This window comes from Carassius gibelio, chromosome B5, assembly GCF_023724105.1.
Source record: "Carassius gibelio isolate Cgi1373 ecotype wild population from Czech Republic chromosome B5, carGib1.2-hapl.c, whole genome shotgun sequence".
Taxonomy (NCBI): Eukaryota; Metazoa; Chordata; class Actinopteri; order Cypriniformes; family Cyprinidae; genus Carassius; species Carassius gibelio.
Genome location: NC_068400.1, coordinates 37,172,598 through 37,193,582, shown reverse-complemented (window position 1 = coordinate 37,193,582; position 20,985 = coordinate 37,172,598). Strand labels below are relative to the sequence as shown.

At 38.1% G+C, this 20,985-nt stretch overlaps 1 protein-coding gene across 22 annotated transcripts in view; it reads right to left on the bottom strand.

Annotated features, from left to right (window-relative positions):
- Window positions 1-20,985, bottom strand: part of arvcfb (ARVCF delta catenin family member b) — a 183,376-nt gene that overhangs the window by 34,635 nt on the left and 127,756 nt on the right. For 16 of the 22 annotated variants that reach the window (XM_052555784.1, XM_052555783.1, XM_052555789.1 and 13 more), the window contains 6 exons: window positions 19,847-20,466; window positions 11,252-11,754; window positions 7,603-7,786; window positions 2,231-2,348; window positions 1,539-1,710; window positions 283-300 (listed from right to left, as the gene is read on the bottom strand). In XM_052555784.1, the coding sequence (XP_052411744.1) occupies window positions 283-300; window positions 1,539-1,710; window positions 2,231-2,348; window positions 7,603-7,786; window positions 11,252-11,754; window positions 19,847-20,466 (1,615 nt within the window). The remainder of the gene's footprint in view (window positions 1-282; window positions 301-1,538; window positions 1,711-2,230; window positions 2,349-7,602; window positions 7,787-11,251; window positions 11,755-19,846; window positions 20,467-20,985) is intronic. The other 6 variants (XM_052555785.1, XM_052555787.1, XM_052555797.1 and 3 more) reach the window with 1 other exon arrangement.

The following is a 20,985-nucleotide window of genomic DNA, read 5'->3' as shown; positions in this document are numbered from 1 at the left end:
TGGGCAAAATGACAGAAAGCGAAAGCCAGGCTTCTTTAACAGATAACAGCACACACACAGACTGCTATGCCAGCTGAAAGAGGCTTTGAACCAGCTAAATTGGCACAGGTTTGACATTTCCTTGAGGAGAGGAACACTGGCCAGTCGTTTAAGAATAGAAGGCAAAAGAGTGAAAGAGGGGCAGCGATGAAACGTTTATTCTGATGAAGATAGAGGGATGCTTTAGTGAGTGTATGCTGAGAGAAACTGACAGACACAGGAAAATCAGGAAGAGACACTCACCTTGATTAAACCATTCCTCTACAGTTAACCAATGCAGGAACAGCAGCAAGACCAATGAGGAAAAAAAAGCAAGCAGGGAAGAAGAAAGGAGATTCAGAGAGTGTGTGTATTAAAGGAGACAGAACTTATTTGCGAACCACTTAAAAATGAGAGGGGAGAGTTTAAAGATTACAGAAAGGAGCAGCTTTTTCAACAAATTCATTAAATGGTTAAAATAACCTAAGTATATTCACAGATTTCATGCATCACTGCATTTCACAATGCTGTCAGTACAGTTCATAGTGTATAACTGTATTCTTACTGCAGGACTGCTATACTGAGCATTGGCATAGAAACATTTCTTATTGTTTTCATTTTCCAATCATGTCTAAACTAATAGCAGTGCAGAAATGACACATTTTCGACTTTAGTTTGTGGTAAACCATAACGGCAACCTGAACTTTTATGCGTTTATAGGGAAAGTATCAGCTTCATGGGCAAAACTAAATTACGCCTTTTAAATCAGGTAAGATTTTGCTGGGGAAATGTCCAAATAGCTCGCTGGGAAAACATCTCTTAATGCTTATTAGGGGCATTTTCTGGTTTAAATATGGGTCACTTGCAGCTTCAAAGTACATCTCCAGGGCTGCTGACAGATAAACAAACCTCGTTAAAAAAGGTCCACGAGGCACAGCATGCCATCAATGCTGTCATACTTCTGTTTACCCATCTTCTTGCTTTTTCTCCTGCGCACTGTTTATTGAGTTCCTGTATAGGTCTGTTCACTAACTGAAGTGTTCAAGAGGTCTCACATCAGTTCATGTAAGAGAGAGCAACAGATCTGGACTACTAGTACAAGAAAATTAAAACAATTTATTGGCTATCTTGGCATTATGTAAAGACTGAACAACACTCAGCAATTTAAAAGCAAAGTGTTTTGAAGAATGGATTCAACTCATACATACAACAACACAGACAGTGAACCTACACCCACATCCATTTAAAAATTAATATTGATTCAACATTGATACTCCAGACACACACTCCAGTTATGAATCATGAGCCGCAGGCCACATAAATCATCATTTAGCTTCCTATTACAGCATCTGCCTGCACTGCTATTTATGATGCTGTGTAAATGCTAGGATCATACTGCTCTCTGTGAACCTGCCAGTGATGGAAGCATCCGGCTGTTGATGACCAAGGCTCAGTGATAGAAGTGTAGGTTTTAGAAGTGTAAAGCACACAGATGAGATGAAGAAGAATTCAATAATGACCTTTGGCCTTCTTTCCTCCGAAGCAGCCTGCATCATCGTTCTTCTTCCTCTGAGTGCCAGCAGAGCCGGGGCCTTGAAGAGCTGAGGGATCCAGGAACTTCTCAGCCCCTGGAACTTCCTTGTGCACATGGTAAGACAGGTTCCTCATGATGCAAACACAATTCTCCACAGACTAAGCGACAGCAAGAGAGAGAAAAATAGACAGAATGAAACATTTTTATACAGGCATTTTGAAAAAAAAATACCATTTGTCTGCTAAAGAATATTATTTCAACAATAACAATGATAATAATGGCATTGTATGGACAAATATCTTTGTATAACGACCACTAAACTGTATAGCTGGACGTTGTGCCAGACAAGTGATTACTTGCATAGCTGCACTGGTTTATGTGTCATAATAATTCATAATAAAACTACTTACAAGCAAATCAATATTTTTTTGTCAATTCAGATATTTATATTTGAAGTAGCTGGGTAATATTTGACAGCCAGACAGTCATTATTGCAAAAAAAAAAATAATCTAACCACACTACTATTGACAGGCAGTGACTCTCTGTGAACCTGCCAGTGCAAACTTGCCTGGGTTTGCATGTGGATTTGTTTGCATGCGACAAACCAAATGCAAATTAAACCCAGAAAACAACGCTAGAAACAGGCTCCAGCTGCTCTCTCGGCTGAAGACACTCACTTTGTTGTCCATGTCCTTCTTTCCCACAGCCGACTGCAGCGCATGCAGCAAGGCATCTACCAGCCCCTCACACTCTCTCAACCGTCTGCGTGCTTCGGCACCGTCTGAGCTCACATTCCTACCGCAAACAGCAAAAGCATGAGTAAGCACAAGTCATTTGAGCTAATTATACATCATAAGCTGACACATTAAAAGATTTTGTTGAGGAAGCTCCTTTGAAACTGTAATTTGCCAAGCTACAAGCTAATCATAATTGAAGTAGTTCAACTTTAGCCAAACTGCTCTTGTAAAAGGAGTTCGATTCAAGATACCAGCTACTGGCAATACAAAGTTAAGAAACTGTACCAATAACTTTGAAATATGTCAAAATAGACATATATTATTATAATAATACACAATTCACAATTATTGTAATCAATTATATATATGTGATATATACATTTAAACAAAAATCACTTAAAATTGTTGGATTCAGTAGAAATGGGCTAAAATGGATTCATTAACAAAAGCTTGATAAAAGTTTGACAATAAGATTATATCATATAATCACAGACATTTTCTTATGATTATATGAAAAATATTTTATTGTGGTAATTCACACATTTTTGTTGGAAAGTGTATGATAAGCAATACACAGCCACCCAATCCAATTAAACCCACATTCAAGCCTCATTCTGATCTCAGACCTGCTAAAATGACCAAACAAAAAAATTAAAGGAGGACAGATAAAATTATAAAGTTACATGGTTAACATTACAGAAGAAAAATGAAAAGAACGTCAGATGTGTTCACAGCTTGAGAAATGGCACCAGGAGCCATCTGGGTTCTTCATCCTTTACCCTGAAATTTCTTTCCTACCAGCTGTTCAAGCTTTAGTTTTTTTTAACTAAACTGCGGTGTTAGAATCCTATCCATAAAAACTCCAGAGTCATCACTATCTATAAAACATAAATTAAACTAGCACCCTGCCAAACAAATGGGCCCCTCTCTAGCAGAAGAAATTCAAACCCATTTTCAGTATAACACCCATATGGAATCTAACATTTTCCAGCTGTACATCTGTTGTGGCGGCAGTCCAGATATAAGAGAGATGGATTGCGCTTTTACAGCTACCTGTCTTTTTCCTCCCTAATGCGTGAAGGACAGTCAGCACAATATTCAATACTCCCTGCAATCTCTTGCACCTTATATCGTATAAAATAGTATAATATTATGGGAAAATTTAATAAAACAAATAATTGTAATATATTATTTGGTGGCACTTCAAGCTGTGATTACACAGGTGCCAGGCAAATCACTTATTATAAATGACTTTTTGGAATAAATTATCTTAATTAAAAATTATAAAATATTTTTGTATATAACGATAACAGGAATGTATTATTCTTTGACTGATACATGAGATTATATCCTTGAAATACTGGAAGATGTTTATGAAAATATATCAAATCTGTCACTGAAAACCCTTCATTGCTCAGCTCTGCTCTAGTTCATCCAAAAATAAAACTTTACTTTAAAACTTACACACCCTAAAGCCATCCCTGATGTACAGTAGATGAGTTCATTTCTTTATCACACCAGATTTGGAGATATTTAGCATTACATCACTATCTCACAGTGAATGGATGCCGTCAGAATGAGTCCAAATCTTTATTTTGGATGGCCTGGGGATGAGTAACTTGACAGCAATTTTTTCATTTTTGGGTAAAACATTCCTTTCAGCCCAAAAAACATTCCTTTTATCCTTCAAAAATCTAAAATATAAACAGGACATAGATGCACCACTTAATCAGGAATTACAAATGTGCACATTTGTCCCAATGAGCAAATAAATAAATAAAGGGTGCTCTCCCTCTGTCAAAGAGAGACAGGAAACAAAACTCTGCCTCCAAGCAGCTTACTAGGCAACAGATGTCACTGGATACAGTTTCCATGGATACAGGCTGAGCTGAGGCTAAAAAGACAGGATGAGGATGGAGTGGCGTTGTGCACAACCGCATGTCTGCGATGACCTGCTGAGAGGTGGCAGCGCATGGAAACACATGATGCCATGATGGCTGTAATGCCATCTCTCTCTGATACAAGCTTTAGACCCGCTGAGGCACTGGTTAACCTGATCACATTGACTGACCTATCAAACGGCAATAGCCAGTGAGAGCCCTGGCAAAGGAGAAACTTAGTGCTAAAGAGAGATAAGGAGGCTGCAAAAAAGTAAAAGAGTGCAGAGAAAGTAAGAAAAGGGAAATTGTTCACAGTGCTCCTCTTTAAAATAAAGAGAAAGAGGATGACCAAAACTGGATTTGGCTTGCCTTGTGATACATGGGAAAAATACATTTCCGATTAATTAATTGATTTTAAAAAAATGTACTGTATCTAAATTCTTCAATCAAGCAATCCCAAAAATGTATCACGGTTTCCACAAAAATATTAAGCAGCACAATTCTTTTCAATAATGACAATAGTAAGAAATGTTTCTTGATCATTCAGAACAATATTAGTTGAAGTCAGCATAAACTCAATCAGTAATAGATACATAAATTAACTATAGCAATAATGGGTCCCACTTTATATTAGGTGGCCTTGTACTTACATTTGGGGACAGATTTTCTAAACATGGCAAATTAGAGTGCAGAGACACAGCCAGATCATTTCCATAATGATCAGCGCAATCAACCAAGACCAGCGCAAATTACCGCCTGCTTCAAGACATACTTTTTTGGGCATTAAATAATGGCGCAAATACCAGTAAATTTGACGAGTGCAAACATTAGTAAATCCCGTCGTGTTATTTAATTCAATACTCTCCTCCCATTGTGTCTGAAATGGAAACCCATTACAAATGCATATTCAATAAGGTCAGGCCCAAAAGAAACTGTCTCCATGGCTTTTCAGTGCTAATTCTTCACTGCATGTCTTTAGTAAATCCTAACAGTACTATTTTAAGGGCAAAAAGAAGTTGTTAGTAAATCTGGCCCTTAAACTAATAATTTGATACAGTGCACTTATTTGTTACATACCCGTTTACATTGTACTTATATATAAAAAAATATTATAAAAAATCCGATCCAAAAAGATCCATCCCTTACACCTTAAACCTACCCATACCTCCAAACTTGCCCCTAACCCTACGCACATCCCAATATAATACAATATGAACACAATATTGTATATTGTACTTATTTTTTGATGCAAGTAGTTAAGTGCACCTAATATAAAGTGGGACCCAATAATATCCATGCTTCATAATTAATTTTTTTTAATTTAGCAGATATCAGATATCCAGTAGGTCTAACTTCAAGTATACTTGAAGTAGAGGGAAAGACTGAGAAGAGCAGATGAAGGCAGGGAGGTAGAGTCACACACACACACAGAAGCACGCAGAAGCTGGACTTGGCCCAGTGGGTTGCAGCACAACCAGCAGCAGCAGCTGGAGATTAGAGGCCTGGCTGCTAAAGAGGAAACAGAGGGTGGAAACACAGCCCCATCCCTCCGGAGCATCAGCGCTGAGCTCGCACACAACACAGGACACAGCTCAAATAAGAGAAGAGATGGAGGAATTAAATGCAATACCACATACAATTTCTGAAGTGAATTAGTGTAGTATCCAAATCCTGCTTCTGAAAGGTCACTGATCTAATCAACAATATCATAATGTAGCATGATACACCGAATGCATCATAATTGCTAATTTATGACACAACCAGCACACAACACTGCGTTCGAAGTACCTACTCATGCAATCACAAGATAAAGGATTAAAGAGAGCACTGGAGGTCATGAAACTGAATTACACTGACCTTCTTCTGCTGTTAGCAAGCTGATTTACACAATCAGACCTGTGAGCTGAGGCTTATCCACAACAGCCACAGAAGTCTGTAGGTCAAACAAGGACAGTCACAGCCAAACAAGGCAAGAAAAAACTGCCACAGTGTTTAGAGTGCAACAACATTATGTGAATCCTGAAACGGAAGGATCACTGTAGGCGCCATCATGGCACTATAACACAATGTTTAACCCGAGGATGAGCATTTCATGATCTGATGAGTCATTCTAATGGGTTGTAGTTTTGACAAGGCGTAACAGTTTATGCTAGAGATTTAAACATTACTTATTATTAATGGATTGAATGTCCATTTATAATTGCTGAGCCAGGCAAAGATCAAACTGAATAAAAAAAGGTCATTTCCTTTTCAGGCAAATAACAGAATCACCCGGGACCACTCTTACACAGCAATTTTCTCAGGAGTGGGTGCAAGAAAAAAAAAAAACTCAATTTATTGTGGCAAGATGCATGGTAACCATGGAGATATAAAGCCCTTTAGTGACTGGATATCTTAATCAAAAGCTGAGCTGCTAGAATGACCCCCAGAGGAGAGGATCCGTTTCTACAGAGAGGCTCGAAACATAATACCAAAAATGGTTAAATATAGAACAGACAGAGGCTATTGATTTTTGCCTTTAGTTATAATGTGAAGATATTTTTTAACTTTTCTTCTGACAAAAATATAATCTATACAAAATCATCTTTTCCTGCTTTTGTTTTCCATTTTGAACGGTTATTGGTAACCTCTCTATACAGCAAAAGCTAATTTTAACTGCCGTTTCCCCCATAGGCAGAAATTATGATCTCAATCCTAAACAATAAGATCTGCTATTCTACCCCTAGTGCACAGGAACCATATCAAGGAATATATGGCAGTATAACAATGAGTTAAACAAGAAAGACCAAAGTTGTCATTGTTAACAAAAGTGTACGCTATTAAAACAAGTTTTAGTAGTTGACATGAAGCTGAAACAAACAATAAAGAATACAAAAGTAACATTACAAAACAAAAGACGTGTCATCTTAAAGGATTAATTCACTACCAGAACATTCCAGGATTTTTCTCCATATAGTGGACTTCAATGATGGCCAACAGGTTGAAGGTCCAAACTGCAGTTTCAAGTGCAGCTTAAAATGACTCTACACGATCCCAGCTGAGGAATAAAGGTCTTATCTAGCAAAAAAAAAATATATATAATAATACTAATTCTATACTTTTTTAGCCACAAATGCACATCTTGCCCTAGCTTGGAACACCAGAAAGGCACGCATGATGTAGAAGGAAGTTTCAACCCGTTGTTTATAATTCGGACCTTCAACCTGTTGGCTTCCATTGGAGTCCACTATATGGAGAAAAAAACCTGGAATGTTCTCTTCAAAAACCTTAATTTCTTTTCGACTGCAGACAGAAAGGCATGAACATCTTGGATGACATGGGGCAAGTAAATTAGGCTTTTAATTACTGAGAGACCATTACGAGGTTTCATTGTCATTAATACTAGGTCAGCTGATAAGGATGTGGAGGATGTTGTCAATCAGACCAGTGTACCTTAGACATCCTGATGTGTTCTTGAAGACGGTGGTCCACTCTGCATCTCGTGGCTTTGAGTCCTCATTTGGCTCCTGTTCCCAGCCCGAATGAGGGATAATGACCTCGTTAGTCATCGTCTGAAGCCCGTGGTTAATTATCACCATCTTCAATGGCTCATAGGACGACAAGTTCCAAAGTGTTCCTAACAGGTGGAATAAGACAGAGAGAGAAAAGAAACAGAAAAAGAAAAAAGGACCTGTTACACCTCTTAAAATGACACGAGAGCTACAAACAAGAAGTGGCAGAGCTGTTAGATCTGTTGACACACTACGCATTACAAAAGCATTGATTCTGAGTTTTCAGACAGGAACCTCCATTACAGACCACGACTAAGAAGGATTGGACAGGAAAAAAGGAAAGGAAAACCAAAGTTCGAGAAACATTGCTCCAAGTAAACAGAACGTAAAGGGGCAAGGCTGTTATTTTCTAGACAATAAAACAGAGAAGCTTGTTCTATAAGCCAGCAGATGTATATACCCCTACAACGTTAAGACTGTCCTTTGTTTTATTAACTTGGCAAGCCTCATACAGCTACTGCCACCCTTTGAAATGTACAGTGAATAAATAAACAGCCTTTTCTTGGGTCAGTAAAATCTAGGACCACAGGTCATTCTGAAATGGCATAGTTGACTAGAAACTCAAACAAATCTACATCCTTATACAACTCTGAATTGTTTTTTTCTGCCCTTCATACACATCATCACTCCATGTTCTTCTCGCTCAGCAATTACTTCCAGATTCATTTCTGCTCACAGAAACTCCCAAAAGGAGACAAGAGGTCTATAAACACGTCAAAGCTTTGTGTAAAGTGGGCTTGGGTTCTATTAACCACCAAAATAAATCTATTTACCCTCGGATAATAACCAAATTTGTACTTCCATCTGCAAGGAGGCTCCATCGCCATCACCTCTTAGGTGCTGAATGGCCATTAGACCCTGGTTAAAGTCCTGATAACAGACGCCGTACACATGGCCCTTGCTGAATATGGGAATGTCTATTTGGTAAAGTGGAACATTAAGGAGCATGGATCATTACCAGCCAGCTCATGCACTCGTGCATGTGTTATTGTGTCTGATGGGCTTGTAGTCAGAGGAGATGTGGAGGTCTATACATAGCACATTCTGATTAACTTCACTTCATTGGCTTTAATAGGAGGCAGAAAAACTGGAGCAGGTTGAGGCAGTCAAAGGCTATTATTACTGTTGATTACAACATGCTTTTACACTGATCTATTACCAGTTGAGCTAATATAAAGGTTATCTAAATGTTTATATGAAATATTAATATAGAAATATTAATTGTACAAAACACACTATACCATGCCATTACAGTGTTATTTCAGAGAGCTCTAGTGTCATAACTGCTCAGTTCCCCTGGCATCTTTAGCAGGTTCCTGGATATTCCACAAATCTAATACAGAAGGAGCCAATGAAACCCACATGAGGGAAGCTGAACCTTGCAAGAGATGCAGCCTGATTGAGTTTACTCCTTCCTGCTTGTCATTGGAGCCTTCCAGCTAATTCAATTTCCTGGGAGCAGCAGACATGCTGTTCTAACAGGCCATTCACTTAGGGCTATTACAGTCCCATCCTGCCCCCTGCCATTCATCATACACTGATTGGACAGCTGACTCAGAGAGAAACAAACGGGAAAGAACGGTACACGAGGTAATCATCTCAGAAATGCCACCGAACTCTAGACTTCTGGAATTTCTGAACAAATGTCATTTTGTTAGCTATGTTTCGCGTCCTTTTTCTAATGTCATTACATTTCTTTTTTATATATATCATTAGGTGTTGAGGAGATCTGAGTACACAATCAGTAATCCTCACAAGAACAAGGAATCACTCAGACTGTGGGATTCAACACACTACCAAAATGGTTTATTTAGTCCAAAAGGAACCAAAGTCAAACACTGACATTTTGATGCCTCTATGTAATGTTATTTGATAAAATAGTGCCAGTTACTTGATCTTTTTTGCTCCGCCAGTGAAAAAGAGTTCCAAATCTGCAATGTCTGGAACGTGCCAAAAACACGGAGAGTCATATAAGTGCGTATTATGGAAATAGGAAGTACGCCATTAATCTGTTTCTTCTAAAAACTTGCTCGATCAGAGCACAACAGACAGATAATAAAGAGAAATGGGAGAATGGGGAGTTGATGCAGATACAAAGATACAGAATGCAAACAAGGAAGCAGAGGTTCATGGTTAGTGGTATAAACACACTGCCGAAGCTGGTTGGTTGTAATTAAATAATAAATCTAAGCTGGAGAGCCCTGAAAAGGAAATTATGATGCTTTGAAGTTGTATCAGTCTTGACCACCTTAATTTAAAAATATTAATATGAACTGCTAAATATTCACAGGGCGTGAAGAACATTTGACACAGGGTCAACAAATTAAACCAGACAGTTTAATTAAAAATAATGCTGAAAAGTGGAAAGGTTGATGAAAAATTCTAAGCAAATACTTCTGAAGTAGAACAAAAAGTGAACAGAAAGAAAAAAGTACTAGCAATATCCACCCAATAAGTTTCTTGGTTGAGGTGTAAATAAATGCTGCTGACGAGTACCAACCATGTTGTTCAAGAGCACACGGTGAACCTATTTTTGAAACCCTGCAATTATTTTTAATTGTAGAAAAAACATTCCCAGTTTTCCAGGCTGCTGAAAGACTATTGCAAGGGCAGTGTTTTTATAGGTGCCTTGCAGATAAACCATAAGGCTGTCCAGGGTTTAGGTTTGGAACTTACACACTTTATTCCCTCCATTCTGTAGAAAGACTGAAAGCAACAGTGTGCTGTAAAGTTAATCACTAAGGCAGGTTGAGGAGTAGTTATACGTCACACATTTTTTTCATGATCTGTGAAAAAACTGAATGCCTGCTCTGGAGAACCATCATTATAAAGTTCTCTTATTCAAACTATAAATGAAATAACTAAATAAATTAATAAATATTTAGCTGTGCACTTGAATTTGTCGTCGCATCATCCTATGCAGTGGTGAATTATTATTTCTCATTATAGTCTATAGGCTATATTATTTATTTAAATAGCAAGGGTTATATTGATATATTGATTAATGACAATGTATAATAATGTACCACCTGAATATTTAGTCTACTACCTTCTATTTTCCGATGTCAGTGCAGGCTTTTTTTTTAACCTTAGGCTACTGACAATGATGGATTCATATAGCCTGCATTAAAAAGGCTTGAACATAAAACAACAGGATAAAAATATAGTTGACGACTAGACATAATCATTTCATGACTCTAGACAATTCTTTGTGAAGACAGTGGCATAATACAGTGAAATATTATGTTCTTTAGCCATGTAAATACAGTTGTAATGTACATGGGTAAAATTTAACTGCTGGCGGTTCTAGTGTTAAACGTATAAAACATGAGAGAGGCCTACGGCTAGTATTAGTAGGATTCTTGCCAGACTTGACTCAAGTCTTCAGTGTCATATGATCAAAATATGACAAAATTATACATTCAAATAAAATAAAATATCTTTTGACACAAATTATCCTTTGTTTTGATGATTACAGTGCTAAATTCCAGTATGGAACAGAGCGGATGGATATAATTATCATATCATACCTGTGATAAGTTCCCGAACCTCCATGTCACTGGTTTTCCTCAGCAGACGGATGAGAGCAGGAATCCCATCACAGCTCTTGATGGCCACTTTGTTATCGTGGTCCTTGCCGTAGGAGATGTTTCTCAAAGCTCCGCAGGCCTTGCGATGGACTTCAGCTTTAGGGTGGTCCAACAAGCCCACCAGCACTGGGATCCCCTTCAGCTGCCTGACATCCTTCTTTATCTTGTCATTTTCATAGCAGAGATGCTGCAGGTAGGCAGCTGCATTGGATTTGACCGGATCGATGGGGTGACCTAGCATGGCGATGACCTCGGGCAGGTCGGGGTCCCTCCACCGCGGGTCTTTGCGGATGCTGTCAATCGAGGGGGAACGACGGCCACCCATGCGATCTAGACTGGCCAAGCTGCCCCTCTCGGGTTGGGCAAGAGGTGCTGGGTACATGCCATGGATGTAGGGGTGTCTTTCATCAATTAATTCAGCCTCAATGGGGTCCTCGTAGCCTCTGTAACAAGTGAAGAAAAGAGAGAGGTTTCAAAAAGATTTATCGGTCATCCAATGGTAGGTAACACCAAACAAAGAGCAGGAAAGCATGAAAAGCTCTGTATTTGAGATATGTTTTGGAGTAAGTACGACCGACAGAGAAAAGGCTCTTCGCTTTAGTTATTAACTATGGTGTCAAAGAATCCACAGCATGTCAATAAGAAGAACTGCTGCAATTTCCCTATTAATTGTGTCTGTCAGGACACAGTGATGTTCTCTCTTTCTTTAATTAATGATGGATGGGATACAGCATCAGGGAAAACAGAGAGCCTGCATGGCCCAGAGCAAATATAGAACAGACTGGAAACAAAGATAGAAAGAGAAAGAGAGACAGATGGGCAGGGAGCGATGGATGGCTTCCCCACTATGAGTAATCTGAATAGTACAGCATTACTCCCACTGGGAGAATCCCAGCTCTGGACTTTTCTGAGAGCTCCCTGTCACAAGCAAGCAATCGATATTGTAGGATACAGTAGGAAATGGAATAATCAATGTGCGTTTCTGAAATATTCATTGTAAATTGAGACTGATTATGCTTTGAAAAAAAAAGGAGAAGTACATGCAATTTATACGTTTTTACTATTTGTAGCACACAACTGTTTATGTTGCTACTGTGATGTCTTAGAAAGTGTAAATGAACCTTTTCATGGTATACTTCATCACATCTGCAGAGAAAGGCATAAAAGTCCAAAGCGGATGAAAAAAAGCCCTAATGCAACATAGAGTGACCATTAAGCCGACAAAAGAGCCCTATAGACTGAAAATGCAGTTTGCAAACAAATGCTCAGTGGGAACATTTCCTACTACTTCAGACACCTTGGAAATTAGATTAGATTAGAAATTAGAGTTTTGCATTTCTCTGAGGCATCACACAAACCCTGAAGTGGCAATGGCTGATTTTAACTCAGTCAGTAAGATTTTTATCCAGCAATACACAGCCTTGTACATTTGAAGCTGCGTATTAAATAACCCAAAATACTTCCAACAAATTCAAAGAATGAATGAAGTAGAAACTGATTTTATTTGTTATTCAAAAAGAATCTCTGCACGTCATCATCAGTGTATACCATATGGGTTATTTATGATAACTTATATTAACATTAACATTCTTATTCTGCGGCAGTGACTGCAGGCGGCTGGAGGCTCTCATGAGCCCACATGATATTTTACTCCAACATTTCTTGTTCTCTATAGCGTAGAAGTTGGAAATAACATGTCTGGGGCTGTGCTGTACACATCAGGGAGGTTACATCAATCTCTGATAGGAGTCTCAGCATGCTTTATTATCAGTGTGAACAAAACAGAGATGTCCCTGTGGTGGTACTCCTAAATTGGCATAGAAATATTAAACCCCTGCGCCACTTACTCACCATCACTCTTTCTCTCCATTCCCAGCTCATTTTCTGTCCTCATCTCACTCTAGGTGGGAAAAACAAGGTGTACTAGAAATTCAGAGCACTAAGGACCAAATGTGCAAATATAAAGCCACCACTATTGACAGCATTCATGAATCCACAGAGGAAATGTTGTTTATATCTTAATCTTTTGCTTGTCGTCTGAACAGCGAGGGGAAAAAACACATTTCCAATTCTTATATTACACATACATACATGTATATATGATCAGATTTAATCACTTCTAAAATGCCAGTGCAAAAAAGACTGTTATGAAAAGACTGCTAAAGACAGGATTTGAAAAACAAATCGGATTTACACACAGTGTGAACAAAGTCTTTGATGTGTGACTTGACAAAATGGGCCGCAGCTGAGAATGTTGGCGGATGTGAGGGATGCACTTTTAATGAGAGTTTTATGTTAATTATGTACCGCAACTTTGATTTGAGGGCACATTACAGAGGGAGGAAATCTCAGCAAGATGTTACACGGCAGTGCTTTAAATGAGCAGTTCATGCATCTGACATCATAAAGAGATGATCTGGCCATGAAATGGGGCATTAACTCTGATGCTACATGAGGAACACATCATCTGATTGGTCCCAGAGGGAAAAAGAATTTTAAGCACACTAAAGGAATGTATGACAGAGCAGGGTTACAACATGTTGTCAGGTGATATGTCTCCTATTAGACACAAAGATTGTGGCTTTTTTTGTGTGTGGGGGTGGGGCGGGGGGAGGGTTAGTAATTTTATTCCAGGATATTCAATTGATCAAAAATAACAATAAAGATTTTACAGTGTAACAAAGAATTCCTGTTAAAAGAAAACCTTGTGAAAAAAATGTACCCAAGTTCCCACAAAAGTATTAAGCAGCACAGCCATTTTCAAGCAACGAATCAGCAAATTAAAATGATTTATGACTGATCATGTGTCTGGAGTAAGGGCTGCTGAAAATTCAGCTTTGCCATCACAGGACAAATTTACAATAGAAAACATATTAAAATACAAATGCTTTTTTAAAAATTGTAATAGCGCTACATATATTTTACTATATTATGATCAAATAAATGCAACCTTTGTGAACATAAAAGACTTTTACAGTTTGCTTAATTTATTAAATAAAGATGAAAAATGTGTTTTCCACTTTCATTACACCTTGACTAAAATAGCAAATCCATTCAAATAAATTGTTGGTTGCACAACAGGCTTAATGTAACTGTTCAGAAAAGTTTTCCTCAAATTTAATTATCCTCCTTAGTTATTTTCAGAGTTCTTAGTTATGTTAAAAAAAAAATCCTCTAGCACTTAGTCCTTTAGTAAATTAAATTACGATCAATTATGCCAATCATGGTTTAGTTAAATGTAACCAGAGACAGTGAAAGTTGTAAAAATGTAAAAGTGAGAAACTGAAACGGTAAGTGTGGTACATATATCCTATGTAGCCAGTGAGTGAAATGACTTTCGACATAATGATAAACTACTACTACTCTCTACTTCTCATTTCTAGTGTTGGTCTGAAATCATAGGAAACTGCTGCAAAGGCCAGCTCTGGTCATCATTCATTACAATCATGTTTGCTTTATTATTGTAACATGCCAACAGATTTCATGCAAATTAAGAGAGCGGTTACTGACCACATGGTCAATTTGGAAGCATTTTATTGCTTTGGAAATGCCATCCAAGTGCCATTCAGTGTCAGAATGATGAAGTAATCATTAACTGACCGACCAGACCTGTTGGGAGCAAACCAACATTAACACGGCTGGCACTCAGGATACATTATTTCTACTTGAGTTAAAAAGTTCAATACTCTTCCCACCAAGACTCATGCTGATGCAAATAATTAACCGGAGCAGCTAATAAACTGAAGAAAGGGCAGACAGGCTTAGGCAGCATGACTCACGTTTGATGGTGTGTATGACCAAGTATAATAGGATTTACAGAGTGACTTGCTGTTTCTTACACCCACTAGTCAAACTAAGCACTGGATAACTTAAAATAACTCTTCAGCAGAATCTTATTTTAAGTACTTTTCACTCAAAACTAATCTTGAAATTGAAAAGATCAATTTATACACCAGAAAACTCAGCAGTAATTTGAGGTTTTTGCTGCTGGTTTACTCAGACTGGAAATAAAGACATGTGCTGTATCTTAAACAAAAGGCAGCTTCTCTGCTGCATCACTGCCAGTCAGCATGTAGATAGAAAGGCACCTATTACAACAACAGCTTTTTTGTGAGAAACAGCTCTTGTCTATACATAGTTCACACTTCAAACTGACCACTGGACCAATGAATAAGTGAATTAAACCTCAAAGTCAAGAATCGTATCAATAAATGAATCAATATTTCTGTTTTGGGGTACAAATCACAATGAATGATCAGATGGTGTTCTATCATCTGTTTACTGTTTCAGAACTAACAGCTAGCTGGAGAGGAAGATTAGTAGTGAATAATAACTTTTGACAAACTTTGCTCTGATCTGCACACAAAGCTATTATTCTATTAGCTTTTGGCCATCATGACTGCTTCTATCATGCTTTTTAACAGCCTTGGCCAGTGTAATTGCATAGACAGGACCAGATAAAAGGATTAAAAATATCCATATTTTTGGAACAGTATTATTTACTAGATGAAATGATTTATTTCAGCCAAAAAGCTTCTACTTATCAGAAAGATGCCACAATGGTGTCAGGTGCAGAGTGAAAAGATCACTTTGAGACAACGAAAGGGCTCAGAATGATTGTTCATAACACTGCCATTGTACAGATAGTTTTATCTCTTTCCTTGTGTCTCTCCCCCCCCCACACAAACACAGAGGGCTTTGCAAACTGAAATTACTTAAACAGTTCAGATGCATGCTAAACCCTGTGGACTGAGCGATGGGAATGTCAAGATTTGCATTTAAATTGCTGTCATTGTATATTTACATTTACATTTATTCATTTAGCAGACACTTTTATCCAAAGCGACTTACAAGTGAGGACAGTGGAAGCAATCAAAAACAACAAAAAGAGCAGTAATATAAGTGCTATAACAAGTCTCAGTTAGCTTAACATAGTACACGTAGCAAGGGCTTTTAAATAATATAATAAATAAAAAGAAAACAGAATAGAAAAAGAACTGAGCAAGCTAGTGTTAGAGGTCTTTTTACGATTAGAAAGGTAGTTAGAATTTTTTTTTTTTACAGAATAGAATTAGAATAGTGAGTGCTAAAGTTAGAGGGTCAAATAAAGATGGAAGAGATATGTTTTAAGCCGATTCTTGAAGATGGCTAAGGACTCAGCTGCTCGGATTGAGTTGGGCAGGTCATTCCACCAGGAGGGAACATTTAAATTTAAAAGTCCGTAAAAGTGACTTTGTGCTACTTTGGGATGGCACAATCAAGCGATGTTCACGTGTAGAACGCAAGCTTCTAGAGGGCACATAAGTCTGAAGTAATACGTTTATGTAAATGAGTGTAGAGCCAGGGGTAGTTTTGTAGGCAAACATCAATGCCTTGAATTTATATACGAGTGTATTCGTAGCACATGAAAGCACTTTGACTACACGATGCTCTTCCACAAGATGTGGTGCTCTGAACTTATTACAACATATTTTATGCCTCGATTATGAGTCAAATGTTCTTCACGTTCCAGAAATATTTGTGTCTGTGTTTTTTGTTCGTTGCCAGCAAAAACCACATAGTTATGTGCCCCAGTTATGTTACATCCATTTTGTTCTGACATAATTTCCTTTCTCTGAATTATTTATTTCTAGATTTTCTGGATAAATGCTTATGCCTCCGAATAGAAAAAAGAGAGGAGAACATTAGCATATTTGCAAGAGTTTCCTATTATTCCGAGAGTCTCACAGTTCTGAGATATCACTCATTTGAAAAATCATTCGTGCAATTCTTATAAAGAGCAATTACTTGTGGATTCAAGTGAGAAAAAAAGGAACAGATCTTTCACTTTATCTGAGAAATCGTCACCTGATGAAATGCTTTATAAATAAATCATGAATCACAATAAATAATACTTAAAAAATAATAATAATAAATAAATAAAAATCACAGGTGCTTTTGCGGTTATACTGTATAGTACTTTATAGAAATGCCCCCAAAATACCATGGGTACCATGGCAAAAAAAAAAAAAAAAAACATTGCTTTCATGTTGAAATTAATGGTATAATAAAACTACAAACACTGTTTAATAGTTCCATTAGTGATTCATTCAAGACTTTTAAAGTCCACTCATTACAGTCATTTCTACGGGAAACGAGCTTCAGTGGTTGTGCTATCTGACTTTGATTCTCTAAAATGAACCAGCTCATAAGAATCATTCTTTTGAGAACTGAGCTACACTGTTTGATTCACTAGAAAGAACCAATTCATTCAAATCATTTGTTTGGGAATCCGACTACAATGGCAGTGTTGCAAGTTAGTAATTCACTTAAAAAGAAAAGTCTTACAAGCTTAATTTGTTCTCAAAACAGACTACACTGATTGCCATGTGTGCGTTGCGCTATATTTTAGAATTATATTTTGCTTCACAAGAGGAAGAATGCATGTGTGAAAACAATTAACTGGTACTAAATAAAAACTTGATTCTGCACTACATTACAATATAATACTTTCACCAACTCAACTGAAGTCTTTATTCCCATGACCAAACTTCCATATAAAGGCTGGAATATTTTTCTCTTTCTGACTTCACTATATAACTGTTTTCAGTTCAGCATGAGCACATAGGAAGTGGTCCCTGGTGGTCTCCAGGGAGATTTCTGCATGACGAGCTTATGGCTGCTCTGCTGTGGCACTGGTGGCAGGTGCAGGAAGGATCAGCTAAAGAGTGATGAACCATTAGAGATATAGCTGGAGACGAGACGCCCCCTTTGTCTGGCAGGGTTCACCAGAGACTATTAATCACTCTGACAACAACAGCTCCACTGAGATAGAGAAAGAGAGATAAAGAAGAGACCTAGAGTCGCTTAACAAATTCAATGCACAGTAACCATGCAGACACGGCACTGGCAACCATTTCTTGGCAAAATTATGCAATTTTGGCTGTTTTATAATTGCGGGTTTCCAAACTGCAAAGCAATAAGCTCTAATTAACATATTCATTTTACACATTCATTAGTGAGATTTTTGTCAGCATCTGTTATTATGGGAATGCTAATGATGGATGCAAAACGCAAGACTTTGACATTCGGAGTAAGAGGGGTGACATCACTGCTAATTACACTATAATTTTTGCACGGATGTACACAAATACATTACGGGCTGAAAAAGAGTAAGTGGACAAAAGTTGTGTATGCTGTTTGTGACGGTGATAGTCTGCTGGATATATGTGTGCGTCCTAATTAAAAAGAATCTGTGTTCCCGCAACACACAGGACTGTCATAATGAGGAATGTGCCGATATTGATTAGAGGAGTATGACAAAGAAAACATGTTTCATGATAACAACATCTCTCCTTTCCTCCCTGTTCTGTCTTAGAAGATAAAAAATACTGTATAAATGTTCTATCATCATCCACCATAAAGAAATAAATCACTGATCAAAAAGAAGAGCTCTTCATTACACACATCTGCTTTATATCCTCTGCTTTATGTCAGCTGTCATTTGCTGTACATTTTCTAATCTCTGCAAAGAGCACGCTGGGGTCAGAACAACAGAAAAATATGTCCTTTTTAAGGAGGTAAATAGATTTCAACTGTCTTTGGTTGTGAAAGCAAAGGTTGCTCATCTCAAGAGGGAGAACATTTAGAGGTGGAGAGAAAAACTGAACCCTTACTTAACTCAAGCACAAACAAATATTAGCAAAACAATAAAAAAAAGTGTACAATCTCTAATTTCAACATCCATCCATCCAATATCAAACTGTACCAATACAAGACTGTTAAGCATACATTAAATAATAATATAATAATATTAAATAATAATAATAAATATCTTTTGTTTTCTTGAATTGAATCTGATTGGCTGAGAGCCTTATTCTAGTTCTAGTCTTATTCTGTGATAATCTATTAAATAATCAAATGCGATGATCATGCACATCTCGACATTAAAGCCGGTTCTGTGATTAGTAGTAAATCTGCATCACCTGCTTTCAGATGGAGAGGCATTTAATACACAGAGCCATAGTTCACTGACAAGCTACGCAATATCACGTTCATTATCACCAATGTATTGTCTGCGATTATGATTCACAACATTGCGTAGCTTGTCAGTGAACTACGGCACTGTGTAGTAAATATATTTTAACAAATAGTTTTATGTATTTCATCCAGTCTCAGAATTATGAATAAAGATTTTGATAATTTTGTCTAATGTAACCTATTCAAGCAATTACTGGTAGCAAACAGAATAATAAAATAACATTGTCTTTATTTATAATAAATTAATATTATTAATCATTAAATATAGCTGCAGATTTAGTTTTTTTAATGTAATAGTTAATAATTACATTGGATACTGAAAGCTAGTTCTGCTGAGAAATAACCTTCCATTATATGAAAGGAGAACCTGCATCTATGTGCTTCTCAGGAGCTGGAGCTTTGAATCTCTTCAAAAGGCAATCACATCAAAGCTGCTTACAATTATGGACAAAAGAGAGAGCTAACCCACAGCAGCACAAGCAAAAAAACAAAACAAAACAACCGCACGATTCTTACCTCACACGGGGGCCGTCGCGCAATGGCTCTCGAATGGTACGTCCGGGCAGTGTGCGGCGGTTAGCCGTGGAATAATCGGGCTCTAGGTCATACGGCTCTTCATCATCTGGGCCTAGACTGCGGCGGTCGTCTTCCAGGCCGTAGGGTTCGGGTTGAAAGCGCTCAGGCTGAGAACGATTGAGATCCACAGTGCTACTTCCCATTGGGACTTGAGGCTGGGCCACATGGCCATAGTCATCCTTGCGGATAGGGAGAGTGTAGCTGTTCTCCGGCCGGTATCCACCAGTGGGCATGTAGGGCCGATAAGGCCTGTAATTGACTCCACGAGACAGACTTCCATAGTTGTCGGGGACGTCTCCATATCCATCGTGAAGAGCGTAATGGCGAAACTGACTGTCTGGAGTGTCATTGTAGGAGTCGCTGTAATTGTTGTATGAGCGTGTCAGGGTAGAAGTGGCCTGGGGTGTGATGAAGCGCTCGCCGTTTTTCATGTAGCGCCGATCAATGGAGTCAGTGTAGCTTCCCAGTGGAGACGAGCCCTCTGGAAGAGGAAGGCCATCGGGACCCAGCGGCACCTGTCGAACCGTCCGTGTTGTCACTGTTTTGACCATCTTAGTGACCTACGATGATGGAAAAAGCAATAGAGTTAGCAGAATTTCAAGTCGTAATTCCTGAAGTGAAAGTTTGTGCTTTTTATGCAGAACTAGAGTGAGCCATTTCATGTCTTTTATGCCTTGTGCATGGCCTATATGTGATATGAGGACCATTCAAAATGCAGCTGTTATGTCAGATTGCTCAAATCATAGCAGCCAAAACAACCACAGGCATTTATGAGTGAAATGCAGCACACTGACTTAGTGGTCTAACATCAGCAGGGAAGTGGATGTCACACTGTGAGCTGGCTGAGTAACAGTGAAATGACTGGAGATCTTTTCCAGTCTTTTAAAAGGCTTTGTGTTCATCAGTAACGATACTGCCAGAACTGAAAATATAAGGCTTGTGCGCTCTTGGTTGAAGTTGTTACAAAGTTTCTCATCACAAAAACTCACAAAAACCCTAGCAGCAACAAACGTTCTTTACTACTTAAATTAAGGGACTAATGTCATATCTAGCTATAGAAAACTTTTCACATGCTATAT